Source organism: Schistocerca nitens, chromosome 10 (assembly GCF_023898315.1).
Source record: "Schistocerca nitens isolate TAMUIC-IGC-003100 chromosome 10, iqSchNite1.1, whole genome shotgun sequence".
Classification (NCBI taxonomy): Eukaryota; Metazoa; Arthropoda; class Insecta; order Orthoptera; family Acrididae; genus Schistocerca; species Schistocerca nitens.
This window is the reverse complement of record NC_064623.1, coordinates 81,387,028-81,412,428: the sequence shown is the minus strand read 5'-3', so window position 1 is coordinate 81,412,428 and position 25,401 is coordinate 81,387,028. Positions and strand designations below refer to the sequence as shown.

General features: G+C 42.2%; 1 protein-coding gene across 1 annotated transcript in view; it reads left to right on the top strand.

Annotated features, from left to right (window-relative positions):
• The window catches only part of LOC126210520 (peroxidase-like), a 138,703-nt gene that overhangs the window by 56,862 nt on the left and 56,440 nt on the right, over positions 1-25,401 (top strand). Inside the window, exons 3-4 of the mRNA XM_049939767.1 lie at positions 14,735-14,984; positions 21,855-22,060. Of these exons, the coding sequence (XP_049795724.1) occupies positions 14,735-14,984; positions 21,855-22,060 (456 nt within the window). The remainder of the gene's footprint in view (positions 1-14,734; positions 14,985-21,854; positions 22,061-25,401) is intronic.

Sequence of the window (25,401 nt, the reverse complement as noted above, 5' to 3'; positions counted from 1 at the left end):
AATGTAACTCAATCTTCTGGTGGAGTATGGGACTACGGCTGTTCATGTTCAATAAAAACGACACCAATCGCCGTTGTATAGGTTTCTTTCTAGGCAACCAGTTTCGACGTTACAATACGTCATCTTCAAACCTAAACTGTTATATTTGTAACACGAAGGTTACTGGATTGTGGCACTTTAGGCCTGAAGATGACGTAGTGTAACGTCGAAACTGGTTGCCTAGAAAGAAACATATACAACGGCGATTGGTATTGTTTTTATTGAAGATTGGAGGTTGTCGTGTTTTCCAATGAAAGTCAGTTCTGCTTCAGCCAACCTGTCTGCATGCTACTCTGGACCTACACCTGCAGTTATGACCTGAGTTGCGATTTCGTATGACAGCGGCAGCACTCTCGCCATTATCCCACGCACCCTAACTGCAAATTTGTACGTCAGTCTGTTGATTCAACATGTTGTTCTGCCATTCACGAACAGCATACCAGGGGATGTTTTCCAACAGGATAACGCTCGCCCACATACCGCTATTGTATCACAATATGCTCTACAGAGTGTCGACATGTTGCCTTGGGCTCCTCGATTCCTGATCTGCCTCCAGTCGAGCACATATAGAGCCTCATCTAACGAAAACTCCAGCACCATCCACAAACAGCATTAACCGCCTATGCATTGTCTGACCAGGTGCAAAAGGCATGGAACTGAATCCCACAAACTGACATCCGGCACCTGTACGACACAGTGCATGCATGCTTGCATTCAATATTGGCGTTTAGACAGGTTATTAATGTACCAGTATTTCACGTTTGAAATGGCTTATCTCGCACTTGCATTAGTCTGTGATCTTGCAGTGTCAATCACTCAAATATTTTACCTAGACGTACCAATAAATTTTATTACTCTAGATTAATTATTTTTTTGGTGATGCAGACCTTTTTTCCATCAGAGTATTTTTGCTCTGCGTATCCTACATCACCTAGTAAATGGGAAACTCTTGAGATAGGATGATAGCAGAAATTATTTCGATGCCTCCACTTTCGGTGACTCGTGTCTCGAAGTTTAGTAGTCTCATAAACTTACCTGTATAGCTGAAAAACTTGATAGTAATAAAACTCTCACCTCTGCTTAAGGCAGCCTATTTCCTGAAGGCTCCAAATGCAATTATATAGAACTTAGTGTACTCGAGAACGAAGTTCTCAAGTTAATACACATGGAGGTATGGAACAAGTGAAAAAAATAATTTGAACACAAAAGAAAAGGAATGAATATGAGCTCGGGAAGATCCGAAATTACTCTTTAAAACAAAAGCGCATCACGAAGGAAATTGTGATGGGCCCGAAATCGGTAGATGTGAAAGAGGTTCACAAATTGTGGTATTCAATAACGCGTCAGTCTAACTCTGGTCCTATGCTAGCAGTCATTCAGCTCGGCATTGACTGGTATAGTTGTTGGATGTCCTCCTGAGGATGTCGTGCCAAATTCTGTCCAATTGGCGCTTCAGATCGTCAAAATCCCGAGATATCTGGAGGGCCCTTCCCATAATGCTCCAAACGTTCTCAATTTGGCCGGCCGGAGTGGCCGAGCGATTCTAGGCGCTACAGTCTGGAATCGCGCGACTGCTACGGTCGCAGGTTCGAATCCTGCCTCGGGCATGGATGTGTGTGATGTCCTTAGGTTAGTTAGGTTTAAGTAGTTCTAAGTTCTAGTGGACTGATTACCTCAGAAGTTAAGTCCCATAGTGCTCAGAGCCATTTGAACCATTCTCAATCTGGGACCAAAGTAGGATTTCGCAAGCATGAAGACAAACAGTAGAAACTCTTGCCATGGGCGAGTGGGCATTACCTTGCTAAAATGTAAGTCCAGGATGACTTGCTATGAAGGGACATAGAATATCGTCGACGTGCCGCTGTGCTGTAAGGATGACAACCAAAGGGGTCCTGCTGTGAAATGAAATGGCACCCCCCCAACTGAATTTCACCCTTTGATTTTCTCGTTAAATATATACACACACCAGATACTTATTGAGTACACGTAAGAGTTTTGTTAACCCAAGAAAACTAATCAAGTTTTTGTTTAGCTACGTTCTGCTTGTAAAATTGTGCCTTTATTTCCTCGTCGCTTATACACTCAACTACTGGTGCACTCTATCACAATATAGTGAAACAGTTCGTATTTATTCGAGCCAATTCTCGGTCCGCTGTAAGATTGTGGTATGTAAATAGCTACGAATGTGTGTTCGAGGCTTTACCTTTTCGACACACTCACCAACAACTACCAAACCACTTCAGTAAAACGGCTAACAACCCAATTACCTCTGGGCGAGCCGCGACCACTATTCGTACAACACGGACAGGATATTGGTTCCACCGATTCCCAAAAACTCAGCGCCTACAAATCATCTTCTCTCTCTAACCAGGCTCACCCTGGATTTACCACAGCAAACTTTACTACCGAGACTGTCCACAAGACGACAATCAATAGCTCGTGCACCTAAATTCTCCAAAACCGGTGTATCACCAGCAACTATTCAGAAAATCGCACAGAGTCTCTGTATATTTCGTTGCTCAGCGTTGGGAGGAAACAACCGCCACAGCCACGTGTATGAACAGGGGCCTAGCAGACTAAATAGCCACGCTGCCTCCGCGAACTGTACCCAAATTAAAGTACTGGTACCACCAATCAAAACTCCTTTCCCTCTCCCAAGGCTTAACCGCCAGCTGCGGTGACTCACGCCACGCAGTGGGTCGCTCTAGTATCAGACCTAGACGCACACCGATATATCCACTTAGTCGGTGATAGGCCTATATAGGAACTAACTAACTCTTTATGTCATACCATAAGAACCATTTAAAACGTCAAACACGCAGCGCCACGCCAACCTTCGACAAATGATTAATTATTCGTTGTTGCTGTCGGTTCCCCATGACAGCGGCCGGCTGCTGATCGTAACTCGGGCAGCATCTCTGGACCCAGCGATGGCGAGTTGCTGAATCGCTGAAGTCGCGCGCGCTCACCACCTGTTTTTCGTCGACGCTCTCGGATCGTCTACAACATATTTTTTTGTCTCAATGCATCGTACACGTATATTTACAGTAACCACCAGGCGTTATTATTAAGTTATCGGGTAGGATGCTCAGCACTAGTAAGGGCGAACGTAATCCGTGCGTTTTGAGACAGCACAAGTGGCGACTGATTCTAAATAATGAATAGCACTAAGCCAGCCACAAGAGTACTGAAAGGAATCAATTAAATTTCGGTTACAGGATTAATCTCACAAACGTAAAAGCTGCAGGTTCAACTACATACTTTGGGATTACAATTACAAATAACTTAAAATGGAACGATCGCATGGATAATGTTATGGGGAAAGCAAACCAAAGATTGCAATTTATTAGCAGAACACCTAGGAAGTGCAACAGGTCTACTAAAAAGCCGGCTTACACTACGCTCGTACGCCCTCTTCTGAAGTACTGCTGTATGATGTGGGATCTGTATGAGATATGATCAACGGAGGACATCGAAAAAGTTCAAAGAAAGACAGCTCCTTTTGTATTACCGCGAAATAGCGGAAAGATTGCCACGGACATGATACTCGAACTGAGGTGGCAATCATTAAAATAAAGGCGTTTTTCATTGCAGCAGGATCTTGTCATAAAATTTCAGTCACCAACTTTCTTCTTATAATGTAAAAATTATTTTCTTGGCGATCACCTCCCTAAGGAGAAATGTTCATTGTAAGAAAGTAAGTGAAATCAGAGCACGCTGTTCGAAAGTAGAAAGGTAGAGAAGTAGCTTGAAGGGGGTTCGATGAACCCTCTGCCAAGCTCTTAATTGTGAAATGCAGAGTAGTAACGTAGATGTAGAAGTAGACGCAAGTCATCCTAGAAAATTGCTGAAGTTTGTGGGGCCTTTACCAAACAGGACTCACAAGGGTACACAGAGAAGGACAGCACCAATGGGCGCAAGTTTGAAGTATTGGAGAATCTCACACAGATTCTGAGAAAATTGAGTGGGCAGATACTTGAACATAGCCGCAAACGAAGTTTCAAAAACCGGCTTTAAATGATGTGACTTGGAACCTCAACGTATCGTTCCTGTAGGGGTCGTGAGGACAAGATTAGATTAACTGCAGTATGCACAGAGGCTTAAGTTATGCAGTCGTTCTTTCTGTGCCCCATCATGAATGGAACGGGAAAAAGCCCTAATAATTAGTAACGGGAAGTACCCTCTGCCTTGCACTTCACAGTTGGTTCAGAGTAATCGTTTGCTGGCTAAGGTAGGGTTCGGCAAGCACGAAGACGAACATTTGGAACTCCCGCCGTGTGCAAGTGGGCATTTTTTAAAACGTAAGCCCAGGATGGTTTCACACAAAAAGTAACAAAATGTGGTGTAGAATATCGTCGACGTACCGCTGTGTTGAAAGGGTGCCGCCGATGACAACCAAAGTGGTTCTGCTATGAAATTAAGTGACACCGCAGACTCTCACTCCCAATTGTCCGGCCACACTCTGTCCGACACTCAGGCTCGTATCCCACCGCTGTCTGGGTCGTTGCCAGACACGTCTTCGCGGGACTCATCAACGAAAATAATTCCACTCCAGTCAATGAGATTCCAGGCCGAACTTGCGCCTGGAGGCGCTCTGCACAACTGTTGGATACCATCCTAGCTGTCGCCCGCCTTACACTTCGACAGTCAGGACTGATGGTCTGGGGTGCCATTTCTTTTCATAGCAGAACCTCTTTCGTTGTCATCTGCGGCACCCTTACAGCATAGCGGTTTCATCGACGATATTCTACGCCCTGTTCTGTTACCGTTCATGGCAAGCCATCCTGGGCTTACATATCAGCAAGATAACGCCCGCCCGTACGTGGCGAGAGTTTCTTCTGCTTGTCTTTGTGCTTGCCAAACCCAGCATTGGCCAGCAAGGTCGCTGGATGTCTCTCCAATGGCGAACCTTTGTAACGTCATGGGGAGGGCCGTCCAACAATTTGGGATTTTGATAACCTAATGCTCCAGTGTGCACCCCGATAGCTGAGTGGTCAGTATGGGGGTCTGTCACGCCAATGGCCCCGGGTTAGATTCCCGGCTGGGTCAGAGATTTTCTCCGCTCAGGGACTGGGTGTTGTGTTGTCCTCATTATCATTTCACCATCATCAGTGGAAGCCTAATGGGAACCACCACTGGACTCACTTCCCTAGACGCTCATGCGGTGCACGTCTCTGACGAGGCTTCCCCCATGACAAGACCTGCCGTAAGGCAGAACACAAAGTTACAGTTACAATGCTCCAACTGTGCAGAATTTGGCACTATATTTCTCAGGAGGACATCCTACAGCTCTCTCAATCAGTGCCAAGCCGAATAACTGCTTGCCTAAGGACCAGAGGAGAGCCAACGGGTTATTGACTCGCTCAATTTGTGAAGCTCTTTCTCCTTAAATAAATAATTTTTCTGAAATTGTAATCATTCGTTTGTCTGTACATGTACTCACAACCACCAATTTCCATCTCATATTGATAATTCCTTTGTGGAGCATCGCGTTTTTGTCTTAGAGAGTAGTTCAGCCAATTTGCATGAAATATTTAAATTAAAAGGGCTACCCAGAAAATAACAGATGTTTTGGTCTGTCGTGGCAGAGGGTAGGGCTACAGCCGCCATCTTGGCGCCATAACATTCCTACACTCAGTACACATCCAGTGGTGGTAGCGTGTGTCTCTGCTGTTTTGCTTCATGTGAAGTGTTAAAGTATGCACTGCAGTAGAAAATCCCACCACTTGTGAGGTGCGTTCTGTGTTAAGATTTTTGGTGGCAAAACACTGCGATCCAGTTGAAATTTGTTGTGAACTTTGTGATGTGTACGGAAAAGAAATAATGAGTGAAATCCGAGTGTACTGATTTCAAAAACGTCCGTACCAGTTATAAGGTTGTCGGGTTTTTTTTTTTTTTTTTTTTTTTTTGCCCATTCTAGACGCCTAAAGTGCATTGACCTTTCCATGTGTCGCACTCCCTGGACGAAAATGCGTCACTTGCTTTTGCTTGTATCCCATTAGAATTCCGAAAGGCAGTTTTCTAAAGCTTTTTCTCTGCCTTTGAGCAGATGCCACGCTACAGGCGGTACTCTGGCTTGAATCATCTGGTCCGGGGTCACTGCCCTCCTTCCTGCCACCCCTTTAAGTGGTTTCCGGCGTAATTCCCACAGCGCGGCTTCGCTATGCCGTTGTAGTGCTGCCTTTTCAAAACTAAAAACGACTCGACTCGCTCTGCCTGTTCTATCTTCCGCTCAAAAACATGGATTGTATAGGAATGGTGTGTTAATTACCGTTGATTGACTGTCGTCCCTTTTTGCATTACATATTGATAGGCAAATGTTCTCATAACTGTCGATTTACGTTAGGTGTCATCTTCACCTTCTCATTGCGATTTGTAAAGGTCTCATGTAAGGTGTGAATCTGACCATTTATTCTGCCACCTTACACAGTGTTCAGGATGAGAACCGCAGTGGCAGGCCTACCCTTGTGACTGACGAGCTAATGATGAAATTCTACGACAAAAATTCGTGAAAATTGTCATTTCACGATTATGGAACTCCTACAACATCTTCCCCAAATTTCACGGAGTTTGGTGCATGAAATTGTGGCGGAGAAATTCGGTTACGACAAATTTTGTTCTAGAAGGGTTACCAAAATCCTGATGGAAGACCACAAAAAACAGAGACTAGCTGCAGCATCGACCTTCCTCGAAGATTGCGAGGAAAATGGCAACAAAGTTATCGATCGTATCGTAACTGGGGACGAGACTAGGGTGAAGCGTGACAGTTGTGAAACAAAAAGGCAGTCGATGGAATAGGGACACACAAAATCTGCCGGGAAACCGAGGAAGTGTTTGCAAATGCTGTCTGCAAGAACGATTATGGCTGCTGTGGTTTACAACTCCTTGAATGTGGCACAACAATTAAATCAGAGAGGTGTTGTCAGTCACTGAAAAAGTTAAAACGAGCGATACAAAACTAGCGTCGGGGAAAACTTAGCGCAAAAGTTTTGTTTTTTTACGACAATGCACATGGCCAATCGTAGCCGAGAGCTCCTATGGGGTTTTGTATGGGATGTGTTTGTCATCCACCATACAGCCCGGATTTGGTGGCGACCCAGCAATGAAGATATGGCTCTCTACAGAACACTTTGATACTGAGGCCAAACTGCATGCCGGTATAAACGAGCAGTAGAAATCACAGGTGGCAGATTTCTACAAAGACCATTTGGAAAAAAAATTGCCACAGTATGAGAAGTGTCTCAGTTTGGCGATTACGTAAGAGATTAGCTTAAGAGTGTACCTTCAAAATGTATGTAATAAAATTTGGTTTTTCCATAGTGTTATTTTTATTTCAAAAAGTCTGTTACTTCCAGGATAGCCATTGTATATACGAGGGCTGGAACTGCTTATTCACAACCGATACAAAAGGGTTACATGTTTGCACCTGTTACTGTCCTGCAAAGTAGTCACCAGCGTTGTGTAGAACCCGTTGCCAGCGATGTGGAAGGCGTAGTATACCGTTAATAGAGCCTGTTCTGTTGATGGTGCGATTGGAGCGGTCTAAAGTTATGCTGATTGTCGTGTACGACTGTCATGGTGTTATCCTAACGCATTACGTTTCTCCACAACAGGCCGTCAATGCACAGTGCTACTGTTCGTTTTTGGAGCTTCACCTGCGATCAGCTTTGCGAAAGAATCGGCAACACTTTCTGCGCAAACCACTCATCATTTTGCACAACAATGCGAGGGCACATACAGCGCAACCTGTGGCTGCTCTGTTCGGTCGATGGGACTGGGAAGCACTGGACCATCCACCCGACTCTCCGGACTTAAGTCCTTGTGACTTTGATTTGATTCCGAAGTTCAAGCAACCACTTCGTGGCATTCGCTTCAGAACTGTTCCAGAGATTCGACAGGCAGTAGACCGTTCCATTCGCACCATCAACAGAACAGGCTCTGCTAACGGTATACTACGCCTTCCACATCGCTGGCAACGGGTTCTACACAACGCTGGTGACTAGTTTGAAGGACAGTAACAGTCGCAAACATGTAACTCTTTTGTATCGGTTGTGAACAAATAGTTGACACTATTTAAGTTCCAACCCTCGTATTTAAACGTTCCTCACGTTCCTCTGGAATTGATGTATACATCAGTTCCTGGGATTAGCTTTCACATAAGGCGGAAAATGTGGCGGAGCGCTCTAATTTGGCAATATATTTGGATGTATAGATCATGGGTTTTGTCGTAGGTGTAGCACTGGCAATAGCTGACGGTGTTGGCTGTCGTGTAAAGATATAATACGAACGATTGACATTGAAGCACTCGGCAATACGCTTTCTGAAACGCTGTTCTTTGAACAAACCGTCTTAGTCTCCTCCAGTGTCTTGGGTTCTTACATTGCCGAAAACAGCCCTACTTTCACAATGTCACAAGTGAACTTTGGCACCGCCAACAGTCCCCCTTGCTCTTTTATTTCTGTTCTCAAATACGACGCCAAACCGCGAACGCGATTTAACAGTCGGGGTTGCAGGCCTGTGTGTTTTCCTGTTCTTCTCGGACACCTCACGAGTCGCACGGTTTACAACCAATTTACGCTAATTATTCAGGCAACGCTGGTATCAGAACGTGGAACCATTTAAGTACGATAACAAGGAAATAATAGATAGTGATAATTAACGAGTCAAGATACGTAGTTTTAAAAATAAGTAAAAGTAGGAAATCTGGTGAGTTACGTGCGTCATGTCAGCGTTATCTCTATCGAGTGTGCAGTGTGATGAAGCGACAAGTGCAGCAAGTTATTAACGCTTAGAACTTTTCTTAATTACCTAGATTGCTTACAGAACTAATAAGTTGCTGAACAAGCGCTGCGTACTATTATTTATTTGTTTGTACTTCGGTAATACATCCACAAGCTGTAATTCCGTTGCTGGTGGAGGGTCTTCCGCACCAGTATTATCGACTTTGTGGGAAAAATGGCTGTCTATATGTGTTCGTGCGCACATTAATTTAATTTAGACTCGTGATATGTACGCGAGATTCAGACCGACTAGTTAAATAAATTATGACCACTGTGCACCGTGACACGTTGCAGGCACCCGAGACAGTAAGAAAGTAAACAGGCTGGCGGAATGTATTCGCAAACTGCAAATACAGTACCATACAGCTATACAATTTACTGGAGACAAATGAAAATTTGTGATGCACTGGGACGCCACGGACCCATCCAAACTTCCATATGTTTCAGTGTCTCCTTTCCATAGCGCTCGCACAATTATGTGATCCCCGCACAGGAACGGACTTACACTCATGCTCATAAATTAAGAATAACTGCAGAATGTGGTGCCACACAACGTGGCACTACACAAAGCTAGCGCTAACAGTAAAGGCAAACAGGGAACACACACGACACAGATCTGTAAGTCCACGGTATTGGCGATAAGTTGAGAAAACAGTCCCGAAACACATGTGCTACAAAACGCCACTGTTTCCTGTGGAATGCACCCCCCAGGTCGCCTGGTGAATAAACCATGTCTGTATACTGTGTGTCTGGAGACAACTCTTCCAGTGGCTGCGGTAAGGTCCCGCACAAGGCTACCTGCAGTACTCCGTGGCCGTCTGCGGGCACTGATGATGAGATATCGGTCTTCTTGTGGTGTTGTACACTGTGGACGTCCCGTACTGTAGCGCCTGGACACGTTTCCTGTCTGCTGGAATCGTTGCCATAATCGTGAGATCACACTTTGTGGCACACGGAGGTCCCGTGCAACGACCTGCTATGTTCGACCAGCCTCCAGTCGCCCTAGTATTCTACCCCTCATAACGTCATCAATATCTGTTCTTTGAGCCATTTTCAACACACGGTCACCATTAGCAAGTCTGAAAACGTCTGCACACTTACTCGCTGCACCGTACTCTGAAATGCACCAACACACCTCTGCGTATGTGGACTGCTGCCAGCACCGAGCGAGGTGCTGGACTCGCATTCGGGAGGACGACGGTTCAATCCCGCGTCCGGACGTCCTGATTTAGGTTTTCCGTGATTTCCCTAAATCACTCCAGGCAAATGCCGGGATGGTTCCTCTGAAATGGCACGGCCGACTTCCTTCCCCATCCTTCCCTAATCCGATGAGACCGATGACCACGCTGTCTGGTCTCCTTCCCCAAACCAACCAACCAACCAACTGCTGCCAGCGCCACCGTGCGACGACCGCAGGTCAAATGCACTGCAGGGTCATACCCTGAGGTGATTTAAACCCACAAACCGCCCACCAAAGCGTTGTTTCACCATGTATCAGCATTATCCTTAATTTATGAGCATGAGTGTATTTTGTTTTCATGCATGCGTGCATGTCTGAAGGAACATTGCATCAAATCTTACAGATACTATCAAATACAGACACTGCACTAACGTATTTCATCTCAAAGCGAAGGCGATCTGACGAGGAAACTAAGTAAGTCTATCCCTGTGCAGGAGTCACATAACTGTGCGAGCACTACGGGAAACAGACACTTGGACATATTCAAGTTTGCGGTGTGTCCGTGCAACATGCGCAGACAGACAAAGCGGTTTAGGTGAGCGCTCGCGTGAAGCGGGAAATACGGGTTCGGGTCCTGATCCGGCACAGATTTTCATTTCTTTCCAGCAAATTGTATAGCTGTTGTGGTACTATTTCGCAATTTGCTGATACATTTCATGATTTGACATGGCTGTAAATCGTTTGTGGTGTTTGTTCCTACGGACATGGTTGTATTTCCAAAAGAATAGTGCATCGAACTTTACAAGCACTATTAAATACTGGGACTGCCCTAATTTATTACGGGGTAATTTTCTTGTCTTGGAACAACGAAATATCTTAAAAAAAACTATGTATCAGATTAAAGAACAGATAAATACGGCCGCGCGGGCATGGTAGCTCAGCGTATTCGGTCAGAGGGTTAGCTGCCCCCTGTAATAAAAAAACTGAGTTAATCGATCAATAACGAACTTAAACGGATGTCTTACGACGTCCGCCCCGAGCAGATGCAACGAACAAAAGCGAACAAAATGAGATTAAAAAAAAGAAAGCGTGTTCGGTCAGCTACCCTCTGTAATAAAAAAACTGAGTGAACGGATCAACGAACAACCTGAATGAGTGTCATCGGACGTCTGCCACGAATAAAATCAACGAACAATATAGAACAAGATGAGATTAAAAAAAAAAAAGAAAAAAAAAAAAGAAAAGCGGTCTAAGCTGCTGCAGTCATGGGCTGTGCGGCTGATCCCAGAGGAGGTTCGAGTCCTCCCTCGGGCATGGGTGTGTGTGTTTGTCCTTAGGATAATTTAGGTTAAGTAGTGTGTAAGCTTAGGGACTGATGACCTTAGCAGTTAAGTGCCATAAGATTTCACACACATTTGAACATATTTTAGATACATACGTGTTTGATATTTTTAAAAATACTATCCGGCGATACCAATGTTGATCCCCTCCCCCTGCCGCTCTGCCTCGCCCCCAGGGGGTGGGGCGGGGGCGAGATTGAAATCTTACATATGAACATCCCATTTTTAGTCTAGATACTTTTGTCGTTGCACGATAGATGACACTGTAATTGACGAATTACACAGTTGAGTTCCAAAACAGTTTTATCTAGAAAAGAACATACTGGATTTTAAAAAATCCAGACGTGTTCAGTGATTGTGAAAAAAGCTTTTTTGAGGAGTGTTCGCTCATTTCCCACCAAAGGGATACTTGTTTGTAACACTTATTTCACAGTAAGAGCTCAAAAATGTAGCAGCCCACTTCGATGCACTTATTTATCTCCACATGGAATGATGCGAGACAACTGAGAAGTGTTTACAATGTAATCTGCTAGCATCCATTGGTGATACATTGAATCATGTTATGGCACGTTGTTATAAACTTCACTCTTCAAGTAACCCCATAAACAAAAGTCAGGGAGAAGTAAGGTCTGGCGATGTAGCAGGCTAAGATACTGGACCACCTCTTCCGATTCACTGACGATTGTACAAGGCATCTAATGCCTCCCATGCTGCTACAGAATAATGTACTGGACAACCATCATGCTGAAAACACAATGTTTGTCTCAAGCTGAAAGCAGTACTGGAAGGTCGTCCTCCAAGGAAGTTTGTTACTTAATCACCGTTGAAGGTGCCATCGATAAAGAATGAACAAATGAATTTGTCCCCAATTATTCCACACCAGATATTCATATTCCACAGAAGCTGATGTTCAACCTGCTGTAACCAATATGGCTTTTCCTCATTCCAACAATGTATGTTGTGTCGGTTAATCGTGAGGTTGACCTGTCAGAGAACGATAGTTGAGCAAAGCAGCTGGTGCCTCTGTATTTGCTGGAACAGCCACTGGCTTCTAGAAATCATTGCTGTGAAGTTCCTGAGGGACTTTAAAATTTCGGGAAACGCTAGTCTGATGAATTTCCAATTCACGATTTAGGCTATGCACCACTTTAGTGTGTTCCAGTGTGATTTGAGCTTGAAAAATGTGACAAGAATTCCAGCAAATGTGGCGGCCACACAGAAGGAAAAACTGTCAGGTAGCGGTAGTCAGACAGCCAAGTAAGTTCACGTACCAAAGTTCTTCAAACAGGTGCAGCCAAAACATTTGGCGATAGTGCAGTTTTGTCAACTTTTGGAACTGACTCCTGCAAACATTTTTTCTATATAATTTTTAATATGTCTCCGTAACTCACTCTCTTAACTGAAAACATTAGTGGAGAAGGGTTATTCGCTTGCTATACAGGTAAGGTACCTTATTGTTCCCTGCATTTCCATCTACCTGCCTGAAATTTTAACCTTCTCAGATATTTATCCAGTATTCTTTCCAGCAGTTTTGCATCTCCTTACCTAAAATAGGACGTATACATGGTGACTCAGCTACCTCTACTGCTGAGTTTTATGCAGTCTGTAATGTCTTCAAATACCACATGCGAGATTTTCATATTCTCTCACTCACTATGTGCAAACTGTTAGTCCTACAGAAAAATGAACAGGACCTTTTTGTGGAAGTATGTACTTAGGCTTAGCCATTTGAATACCTTTGCTTTATGCTTCTTCAGAACTTTTTTCACATGGCCAGAAATGTGCTTTTTGTTATGTTGGAATTGCCAGTTGTGATGCACATTTTATCTTCCGTGAGGTATCATATGGTCTGTTGATATTTTATCATACTTCAGACTATCCATTACCCTGCGAATTTTTATGACAGGACCTACACCACTTGGTGAGAAACAGCTCTACACCATGGTAATTTCTCCTCCATGCTTCATGGTGGGCACTTGGTACTTTCTGTCATTCTTTTTATTTTTTGGCCATCGAACGTGCTGTACCCCATCTGAGGAGAAGAGATTAAACTTGATTTCATCACTCCACAGAATTTTTGATCAGTCTGGAGTGGTCCTCGATGAGTACTTCTTAGCAAATCGTAGTCTTGCCTTCCTATTTTCTGTAATTATCATAGGATTTTGAGAAGGTCACCTGGCATTTAGATCTATAGCTATTAAGTGACATTTAACTGTTGAAACATAGACCTTCAAGCCATGTTTTACCTGTAGGTCACCACTTATTACCTAGACATTCACTAGGTGTTCTGAGAAGCCAAACACTGCAATGAAGGTCTGAGTTTGTCCTTGAATCAGTGTTGTTAAGACAGCTTGTTTGAAATCTACTGAATATTCTTTAGATTTAGGCGCTAGTGTAAGTAAATAAAAATATTAGAATTAGATTTGCTTTTTGTAGTTAGGTTTGTAATAGTCTTCCTAACCTGCAAAATGCTTATGAACCTCTTGGAAACACTGCTTATGGCTGATGTCCACGATTACCTGCACTCAGAAATCAATACATGTAACTGCATCAACATCAAGCAGTCTTCTGTCTGAATAACCAGTTGTTTTGAGTCTGTGTATAGATAAACATGCCTAACAACCTACAAGTTCAACTGCAAAATAATTTTGAGCAATAATGTATGTGCACCATCCTAACCACCGCATTCTCAATGGCTCCAGTACAAGCAAGATATAGACCTGTATGAAGCTTCAGCCTTTTTCATATTTATCACAAACTAAACAAACTTCTTGTTTTGACTCTGCAGCCACATCATCTAGTCTATTATTGTCACACAAGTTAGTCAAATCTTCCTCCCATTCAGGTTCAGATGTTAAAAATTCAAGTTTTCTCTTACAATTTTTACATTTTGTGTTAAAAGGCCCTGCTTACTTCTTCGATATTGTAGAGCTATATGATGCACCCAGCCACTGCATGCTATATTACCCCATTGTGCATTGGTTGACTTAATATGTTAAAAAAATAACTGTGAAGTCCAATTTATTAATTACAGTACTCCAGCTCTAAATGTAGAAACATATAAAGATTATTTATGTTGTACACGCATTTAATAATAAATTATATAGTTGGTGTTAGACGGTTTGAAGAGAACCATCTCAGTTTTTGCCTTGCACAACTTAGGGTAACTAAAGAGCACCTAATCCCAGATAACTGAATGGGATTACGACCTCCTATCCTTCCAAATATGAGCTCAGTGTCTCGATGACTGTGCCACCACAGTCGCTGACTCAGTGATTTGTTGTTTGCTATGGCCAAGTTAAACTTCTCACCTTTGTGATAAGGTGCTCTTTATCAATGTCACAGCTTATACACTGTGTTGGGTAAGAAGTGGTGATGCAGGCTTGTTATTACAGGTGAGCTGAATGTGAGTGACTCTGAACTGTGGGACGTGGTGCAGCGTGGACTGAAGAGGGGGTCCAAGCTGGCAGAGAAGGTGAAGGACCATGAGCGGTGGGTGTCCCAGCGCCTGCATGTGCCACCGTCCACACCAGAGTACCACCACTACCTCACCAATGAGGCCTCTGATTCTGAGAAGCAACACGTGATGGACACACTAGAAGACCTTGCCAATGTCACCGCATTGGCCACCCTCCTGGTGCACAAGTGAGTCTCTCTATCTGTCTCTCTCTCTCTCTCTCATAGATCATGATCGTGGATCATTCAGTGCTTATTAAATCATCCTCTTCTGACACTTTGTATTTGCTACTACTCAGTCAGTTAATTCGTCAACTGGCATCATATATCTACACACACATGCACACACACACACACACACACACACACACACACACACACACACACACACACACACACACAGAGTGACCCAGAAACATTGTGACAAACTTCTAGTGGAGGTGGGGCTCATCATAACAATTGAGAATTTCATAGCAGCCCATGGCCACAAGTGCCAGGGGTAAGTTGTAGCAGAGGTCAAAGATTGGAAAGGAAACACGAGAGTGATTCATTTGACAAATTTTTTGGACTTGATTACAGCTCTCCTGTTACAACAGATGCTAGAAGTTTGCACCATCAGATGCCATGCATGCTTGACACCAATGGAGAACTGATTGCCGGAGATGCTTGACACTAATGGAGAACTGTTTGCCAGAGATGCTCAAATTCACCAGGAGCTTCTTCAACTGTAGCAACTTCTAACAACCCTACCACAACAAAGGTCAAAAATTAATTACGATTGTAGTGTTGCTCACGCTGCTAAATATTGCATTTTCGGGCAACAACAAAGTTATATTATGTGGCAGGTATCATTAGAGCACAGTTAATAAAGTCATTTCTTGAAATAATGGATAAACTAGGCACTCATCTTTTCGTGTTTCCCATGCTGATCTCATTGTGAACTCATGGCTCAATCGTCGAAAATCTAGGTAGTGATGATTCCAAACTCAGATGCAAAGAGGCCTAGGTGTTATTCTGCAATATTCAAAAGTTTTGTAGATGTGTTTCATAAACCATTCTCGAAGATTAAACTTTTGCAAGTTAAGACAATGGTGATGTAAAAAAGTAATCAGCACTCCGAATTTAAGTTACACTTCTTTTTTATTACTTTTGTTGCAACATCACTTCACAATATAAAACATACTTGAAAATATCTTCCTCGCTGTTAAAGTTCACATTTCATAAACTGACGACAATTTGCATGGCAGTCAAGTGGGATTGTAAAAGGTACAACCTGACTATGCAGTCACTGACCAAAGACACCTACACATTAAGTGTAAAGTGACATTAAACGACATTGTGCCATACACCTTGGGGGATTTCCTGGTCCCCATAAGTGCTCACTGTGGTGATTGTGTATGCTACCCCTAGTGAATGTGGCCTCATCAGTGGACAACACATAAGCTGGGAAATTCACATCTTGGCCACTTTGTTGCAGAAACCACTGCAAAAAATGCATCCATGCAGAATGATCGTCAGGATGCAATAACTGCACCCTTAGGAGATGAAAGGAGTGTAAGGACTCGGCATTCAAAACATGCTGGATACTGCTACAGCACATTCTTAAGTCCGAGGCAATGCCAAGTATGCTACTGCTTAGACTGGTCTACACTGCATCCAACACACTTTCTTCCCTAGCGATCAAACGTGCCAATTGTGGGCTGCCCTCACTAGCCCTATCACTTCTGAATGACCCGTACTCCCTCAAATTTTGATGCAGATGTGTAAACAAACTGTGGCAAAGTTGACATCTCTCTGGAAAATGTTCTTGACATATGTGTCCAGCAGCTCATCCATTGCGCTCAGCTATTCCACAGATTAAGCACATGCCTGTAAGCTCACCATTCATGTACTGTTCTGAGCTTCTCATACGCTGACTAGTGCTTGAATGAGGAAATCTTCACATTCCCCTCCAGTACTCTTGTGTACAGCACCACCTAGCAGCAATCCACTCCAATAATCTAGTGTATAGCACCACCTATCAATGTACAATGATGTTTGTGGACAGTGCAGTGTTGAGGTTGACAAAAAAAAAAAAAAAAAAAAAAAAAAAAAAAAAAAGAAAGGAAACTGCACACTGGACTTCCAATTAGTCACTTCAGTTGAAGGTTTGTGTTGAGTATGAGGTACACCAATGAAGAGATATTAGCAATTGCTACTCATTTATGGAGAATATACACAACATATTATTTAAAGGTACAAGACTAGGCATACTGCTTGTATCTGTAATGTAAATAAGAAAACTTTGTTGCAGTTACTGTTCTGCTAACTTACATTCTACATAGGTGAGTAATATTTCTACCCTTTCCTAATTGTGTACAATGTACTCATACAAATCTGCAACAGGTGATGGCTGACTGGATGATCAGTGCACAGCTTTTTTTTTTTTTTTTTTATTTCCATTTGCTTACTGTCAGCTCCAGCAAGTGGATGAGCTCCAATTTGAGACAGCTGATTGAATGACTGATGTGCATTGTCCTTGTATTTCCACTTATTTTCTGGCCACTCCTGCAAGTGGATGAGCCAGTCATTCTGGTTAAGGTCAGATGGTAGCTTGACAAATTTGGCTTCATACACGTTTTATTTTGCTTCTAGACAAAAAGTTATCTGGGGTGGGCAAGGTAAGTAGGACACCCTATCTAAAGTAGTGTTCACTCGAGAAAACTATTAAAAAAAGAGCCAGAATTGCTGCCAGTACTTACCTTCCAGAGGTGAAACATCAGGACTGTGGATGTATGTGTGCAGACAGCCTGTCTCATCCTGGGATCTAGGTATTTGTCCTTAAACTTCCTCAACCTATCCCATTCTCTTATCTATGGGAGGAACTATTAGTTCCAAAACCTGGGATAGCATTATGTGTTTATTAATTGATCCTGTAACTCTACAACTGCAAAGTGTTCAAAATAAATTGGACCATTTTTAGCCACTATATACATTTCTTGATCTTTTACACACACAATTTTCAAGAAGTAATATTACACAATATTTTTTTGATCTGTCACACAAACAACAACATGACAAATATCAAAATAATAGAAAAGGGGTAAGAGATAGAAAAGCAACTGAAATTGACTAGCAGAGGAAAGGCCACTGAACTTGATGGAATACCAGTTCAATTCTACACAGAATACATGAAAGAATTTACCCCACTTCTAGCAGCTGTGTACTGTAGGTCCCTAGAGGAACAAAGCATTCCTAATTGTTGTAAAAAAGCACAAAGCATTCTCATTTTCAAGAAAGATCATTGAAGAGATGAATGGAAGTATAGGCCTATATCTATGATGCCAGTATATTATAGAATTTTGGAATATGTTTTATGTTATGTAGTATGATGTTTCTGGAGACCAAAAATTTCCTCTGTAGATATCAACACTGATTCCAGAAACAACAATTGTACGAAACCCAGCTTTCCCTGTTCGTCCATGAGAAGGTGGTAGATACAGGTGCCTAGTTGAATTCCATGTTCCTTGACTTTCAGAAGGCATTTGATACAATTCCACACTGCTGCTTAAGGAACAAAATATGAGCAAGCGGGTTGCCGGACCAACTGCATGATTTGACTGAACAGTTTCTATCAAGCAGAACAGAATGTCATTCTCAATGGAGAGTTAGTTAGTTGGCATCATGTCCCACGGATCATTTACATGATAAATTGCAATGAAGTGGAACAAGTCATCAAACATATAAGTTACTTTAGGTGTATCCCAACACAGTGTTATAGGTCCATTATTTTTCACAAAACATATAGAAGAAATAGAAGGTCCATCAGCATTTCTGTAGCTGATACTGTTGTATACAGAATGCTATAAAATGCTATATAAAATTACAGCGAAATACAGGAAAACTTGGACAGGATCAATGCTTAGTACACATAGTGACAATTGACTCTCAACATAAAAAAATTAAATGTACTGTGCATACATAGACAAGAAGACCCTTTACTGTAAGTTTAAACGATTACAGAACAATCAATGGAAGTGATTACTTCCATAAAATGTCTAGGATATGCTTACAGAGTGAGTTGATGTGCAGCAACCACATTAAATTAACTGCATGTAAGGCAGATGCAAAACTGAGATTCACTGAAAGAATTCTCTGGAATAGTAGTGCATCAACAAAGGAAGTAACTTATGCAACATTCATTTGACCAAAACTTGAGTATTTCTCATCAATTTGAGATTTGTGCCGGGTAGGATTGATACAGGAAATAGAGAAGACCCATAGAAGAATACCACATTACATTACATATTCATTTAGTTAGTGCGAACGCATCACAGAGATGATCAGCCAACTTCAGTGGCAGACACTGCAAGAGAGGTGTTCTATGTCATGATGTGGTTGACTGTAGAGGTTCCAAGAGTGTACATTCCTAGAAGAGTCAACCAACATATTGCTTTCTCCTATGCATAGCTAATGAAAAGACCATGGAGATAAAATTTAGATTCGAGCCCACGTGGAACCTTACCAGCAATAATTATTTGCACAAACCATATGCAGCTGGAATAGAAAAGATGGAAGAGACACTGGCTCACAAATATCCTCTGCCACACACCATGAGGTTGCTTGCAAAGCATAGATGTATATGTTGATCAGTACACTTTCCAAATACAATTTTAATTGCTGCTACAAGTTTTTTTCTTAGAAACACCCTCATTATATAGAACCAGTGCTTGACCAAGTCATTATTCATGGTTGACTTGAAACTGTTCCTGTCCATTCGTGTTCTCACAGATGTGGCTAAAGTGTTGTACACGCTGATGCTAGGAGCATAGAGTATGCCTTTTTGTAATCGTGCAGTATTTGTCTGTTGTAAATGTACTTCATTTATTTTTCTTGTGTAGGAGCTGTGTATAGATTCATTGCAGGCAATACATGGATTTTTCTTTTATAATAATTACATTTCACAGTATGTAACTATGTATACACAGTAGAATTTTATTTTTCCTAAATGTCTGCCTGCATGAAGCTCTTGGTCTACCACATCCATTAGTCTAATTATCTTTTTCTGTAATCATAATGATTTCAAACATACTGCACACTTTCCCGAAAATACTACACCATATTTCAGTACTGAGTGAGCATAGGTAAAATATGTAGCCCTGAGATCATCATATGATGTAGAGTTTCTTAGTATTTGTATTATGAAAGATGTTTTGCTCAATTTTCATTTTACGTCCATCCCATTTTAAGTTCTATCATATCCATGCACAGAGAAATTTCATTCTTTCTATTTTGCTAATTGCATGTCCATTTATTTCAGTATGAGTATAACTTGGGGACCTATTGTAGGTGGTTAATATGTCCACTGCAACAGTTTTTTTTTTCAGGTTTATAATGAAACTGTTTGCATAAAAACTACACTGCTATGTTATTTCTAGGAAATTTAATGTTCTTTTTTCAAATGTTTCTCTAATACTTTTTGTAATTAAGATGTTCATGTCATCTGCAAACTGGTGTTGTTTCCTTTTACTACTGTTTGTATCAAAATCAATTAAATGTAGTAAAAACAGGATTGAACCCAGTACGAAACTTTGGGGGACTCCATTGTTTGACCACTGATAATTCTGCCTTTTTCTTTATTGCAATAGCATCCAGCAAAAACAAATACATATGCCTGAATCAGACCAGTGTGGACGCCACCATTGTTGGCACTACATAATTATTTAAAGCTAAAATAGAGTTCCAGCTCGAGTGATACACATCATTTGTTCATTGCTATCACTGTCAGACTAACAGCCAATCACTCTGCCCAGCTTCAAGTGAGACAGCTAGTTTTGTAACAATGGTGCATGACATCATTCTTATGGCATCAGCCAAACCATACATCATAATAACAACATGTCTTTTAATTCAAATTTTAAATCGAGCTGAAGGTCAATTTGTTGCAAGATGAAGTGCACCATAATAAAAATCAGATTCTATCACAGACTGCCATACTTTTAATGTGTAAATATTATTAGAAAATGTGTGTGAATTCCTATGGAACCAAACTGCTAAGGTCATCAGTCCCTACACTTACACACTACTTATGGTAAGAACAACACACTCACTCATGCCCAAGGGAGGACTTGAACCTCCGGCGGGGGGGACCGTGCAATCCGTGACATGGTGCCATAATAACTATGTTTACTGAACTGATATGATATTAGGAAAGCAGGTCACAACACATGAAAAGAATTACAACAAACAGGACTGGTTTTAGGCCCAAGCGACACAAGCTGTCGCTTGGGGCACCAAGCTGAGATGGGTGCCAGGAGTGCCACAATTGTAATATTTCTGTACAGAGCATAGTACAATTAGTATGGCTGATCACAGCACCCATGGCACCCAAATGCAAGGCTTGGATACTGTGCATATTGTCTGTGTAGTGATAAATTACATCAATGGGAATGTGCAAGGGGAAAGCGGGGAAAGTGTGGGTGCCTGTGCTGAAAAATGTTCTAGAACAGGTCCTGACTACAACACTCCCAAAACAAAGGATGAAAAGAATCTAGTTGTTATGTGTACCAAATAACTGCATTTGTTGAGGAGAGTAGAAGTCTATAATCAGATTTTGTGAAGGCAAAGTGTTTTGAAAATTATTGGTGTATTTTTATCTTTTAATTAATTAATATTTTAATAGCAGTCAGTTGTCTGAATTGTGGTATTCTGGTCTGCTGTTACTGAGACATCTCAGTCGCTTAAAAAACATTTTGGAAAGGTGTGAAAATAATTAGTCTGAGCACTACTTTTGTATCAGGCTTGGTGCGACTAACTCATGAAAACCATCCACCTTAAAACCTATTATGTTACAGAAAATAAGAGGTGGTTCTGACATTCAATAAATATTATTAATGTTAGACTTTCCTCCCAGTTTGATAGTTTCCATTTAGCTGGTGCAGGCAAATCTCAAAGTGGATACTGAAATTTACTTGGTCATTAGGTACTGTAATACAGAAACCGTTAGTTGCATCTTTTGCCTTAGATTCTGAGGATATTACAGATATTATTTGTCACAGAAAATTTTTTGTTTTTTCACAGGTTTAACATATCCCGAGACAAAGTGGGTGATCTTCTCATTGATATTCAGGTACCAGCAGATCCATCCCATATTCCACAAAGTCCAACTTGCAATGTGTCTGCCATCTACAGAACATATAATGGGTCATGTAACAACCTGCAGCATCCAATTTGGGGAATGACTGAGACTGTTTACCCACGGCTTGTGAGCTCAATTTTTCGTGATGGTAATATATATAGAGTGGTAATATATATATATATATATATATATATATATATATATATATATATATATATATATATATATATATATATATATATAGTTTTACTTAGTATTACGAAGCAAAATTTTAAATGATACATACACTCCTGGATATGGAAAAAAGAACACATTGACACCGGTGTGTCAGACCCACCATACTTGCTCCGGACACTGCGAGAGGGCTGTAAAAGCAATGATCACACGCACGGCACAGCGGACACACCAGGAACCGCGGTGTTGGCCGTCGAATGGCGCTAGCTGCGCAGCATTTGTGCACCGCCGCCGTCAGTGTCAGCCAGTTTGCCATGGCATACGGAGCTCCATCGCAGTCTTTAACACTGGTAGCATGCCGCGACAGCGTGGACGTGAACTGTATGTGCAGTTGACGGACTTTCAGCGAGGGCATATAGTGGGCATGCGGGAGGCCGGGTGGACGTACCGCCGAATTGCTCAACACGTGGGGCGTGAGGTCTCCATAGTACATCGATGTTGTCGCCAGTGGTCGGCGGAAGGTGCACGTGCCCGTCGACCTGGGACCGGACCGCAGCGATGCACGGATGCACGCCAAGACCGTAGGATCCTACGCAGTGCCGTAGGGGACCGCACCGCCACTTCCCAGCAAATTAGGGACACTGTTGCTCCTGGGGTATCGGCGAGGACCATTTGCAACCGTCTCCATGAAGCTGGGCTACGGTCCCGCACACCGTTAGGCCGTCTTCCGCTCACGCCCCAACATCGTGCAGCCCGCCTCCAGTGGTGTCGCGACAGGCGTGAATGGAGGGACGAATGGAGATGTGTCGTCTTCAGCGATGAGAGTCGCTTCTGCCTTGGTGCCAATGATGGTCGTATGCGTGTTTGGCGCCGTGCAGGTGAGCGCCACAATCAGGACTGCATACGACTGAGGCACACAGGGCCAACACCCGGCATCATGGTGTGGGGAGCGATCTCCTACACTGGCCGTACACCACTGGTGATCGTCGAGGGGACACTGAATAGCGCACGGTACATCCAAACCGTCATCGAACCCATCGTTCTACCATTCCTAGACCGGCAATGGAACTTGCTGTTCCAACAGGACAATGCATGTCCGCATGTATCCCGTGCCACCCAACGTGCTCTAGAAGGTGTAAGTCAACTACCCTGGCCAGCAAGATCTCCAGATCTGTCCCCCATTGAGCATGTTTGGGACTGGATGAAGCGTTGTCTCACGCGGTCTGCACGTCCAGCACGAACGCTGGTCCAACTGAGGCGCCAGGTGGAAATGGCATGGCAAGCCGTTCCACAGGACTATATCCAGCATCTCTACAATCGTCTCCATGGGAGAATAGCAGCCTGCATTGCCGCGAAAGGTGGATATACACTGTACTAGTGCCGACATTGTGCATGCTCTGTTGCCTCTGTCTATGTGCCTGTGGTTCTGTCAGTGTGATCATGTGCTGTATCTGACCCCAGGAATGTGTCAATAAAGTTTCCCCTTCCTGGGACAATGAATTCACGGTGTTCTTATTTCAGCTTCCAGGATTGTATTAATGACTCATGAAATGTGGTTTAAGATAATTTATAACAATTGAAAGCAATAAATTCTAACAATTTTAAGAAAAAGTTCTCCTACTTTTGTAAAGTATTTCATAACCACAGTTACAGCTGAGTCTGAGCACAAGCTCAATGAATTATAAATCCTCTTTTTGTATGAAAATTCGACAATCAAATTGGGCAGAGAAGAAGTAATACTGCAACATGTTCTTGAAATATAGAATCTCAGTTTCTTGTTGGATGAGGTCTGTTGCTACCTTAATTAGAAAAAAATGCTTGTTCACAAAAACCTTTAATAAATACTTGTATAAAACTCATTCATTCAATCACTCTTAATATTTCATTTTCAAAAAAGTTGATCAAGTTGATGTACAAGGGTAGTTCTAAAAGTTCTTGTAACAGTGGATTTTTTTTTTTTTTTTTTTACTTTTCAATGTAATCTCCCTGTACACTAACAAACTTGGTCCAGCAAAGTTTGAATGCCTTGATCTCATCTCAAAAATTAGATTCCTCCAGGCCTGCAAAATACCTGTCAGCTTCTGCTGTCAGTTCTTTGTTGGAAGGGAATCTATGCCCACTGAGGAAAATTCTGATTTTGGGGAAGAGATCAAAGTCTGATGAAGCAAATCAGATGAATAACATGGGTTCTGGAACAAATTTTATCTTAGTTCCCACATTTTTGCCATGGAATGACACTTGTGTGTGGGTGCACTTGTCTTGATGAAAGATGAATTTACCAAACCTGACCTTTTTCCATGTATCTTTTGCTGTAGTTTGTCCAGGAGATTAATATAGTATTATCCTGCAATTGTCTGACCAGTGGGAAGACAAGCTATCAGCAGAATCCTTTTTGCATCCCAGAAAATTGACACCATGATCTTTCTGGCCAAGCATATTGCCTTTGCTGGAGGTGAATCAAAATGTTTCCACTACTTTGGCTGTTGTTTTGTCTGTGGGGTGTACTAGTTGACCCAATTTTCATCTCTAGTGAGAAACTGACACAAAAAATATTGTTGGTTGCTCTGAAAACAGGTCAAACACTGTTCCAACATTTCCATTTTGATGTGTTTCTGATGCTGCATTAAGGGTTGTGGTATCCATTTAGCAGATGATTTTCTCATATCAACTGCACTGTTAAAACATTATATGTCCATTCAGGTGAGAGCCTTACAGCTTCAGTAATTTCTCACAATTTCAGTTGGAAATTGTCAATGACCATTATATGCACTTGTGCAATAATATCTGGGGTAGCTGCACATCTTGGCCAACCACTGTGCAGATCATCTCTAAGCTGTCCTGACAAAATTTGTACACATACGTCCACAAATCAACAGTTGAATATATAGGAGCAGAGTCCTTCAGTGTGTCCTGAAAATGGGTGTGACTTTCCTCTGCTTTCATACATGTCTACAATGTACTTAATCACTGCTCAAATCTTTACAAACCACTACATGGGAACAACAACAGAGAGACATCTGAATCACAGATCTCCACCCAGAGCACTGATGTGGCATGTGTTTGCTCATATATAATGATCTATTATTATGTGGGAACCTTCTTGCACTAGTGGTGACATCTGGTGGTGATTCTGTGAACTTCTCAAAGTACTCTTGTACACCTTGACAGAGGTAAACAAAACTCAGAAAGTAATTATGTATGGCCTGTTACTAAGTAACTATCATTATTTTTTAATTCCATGTTTTGTGAATCCATGCTGTAAGTGTTTTTTTAGACAACATAGTTGTATGGAGATAAACAGTGATGAATTTACTT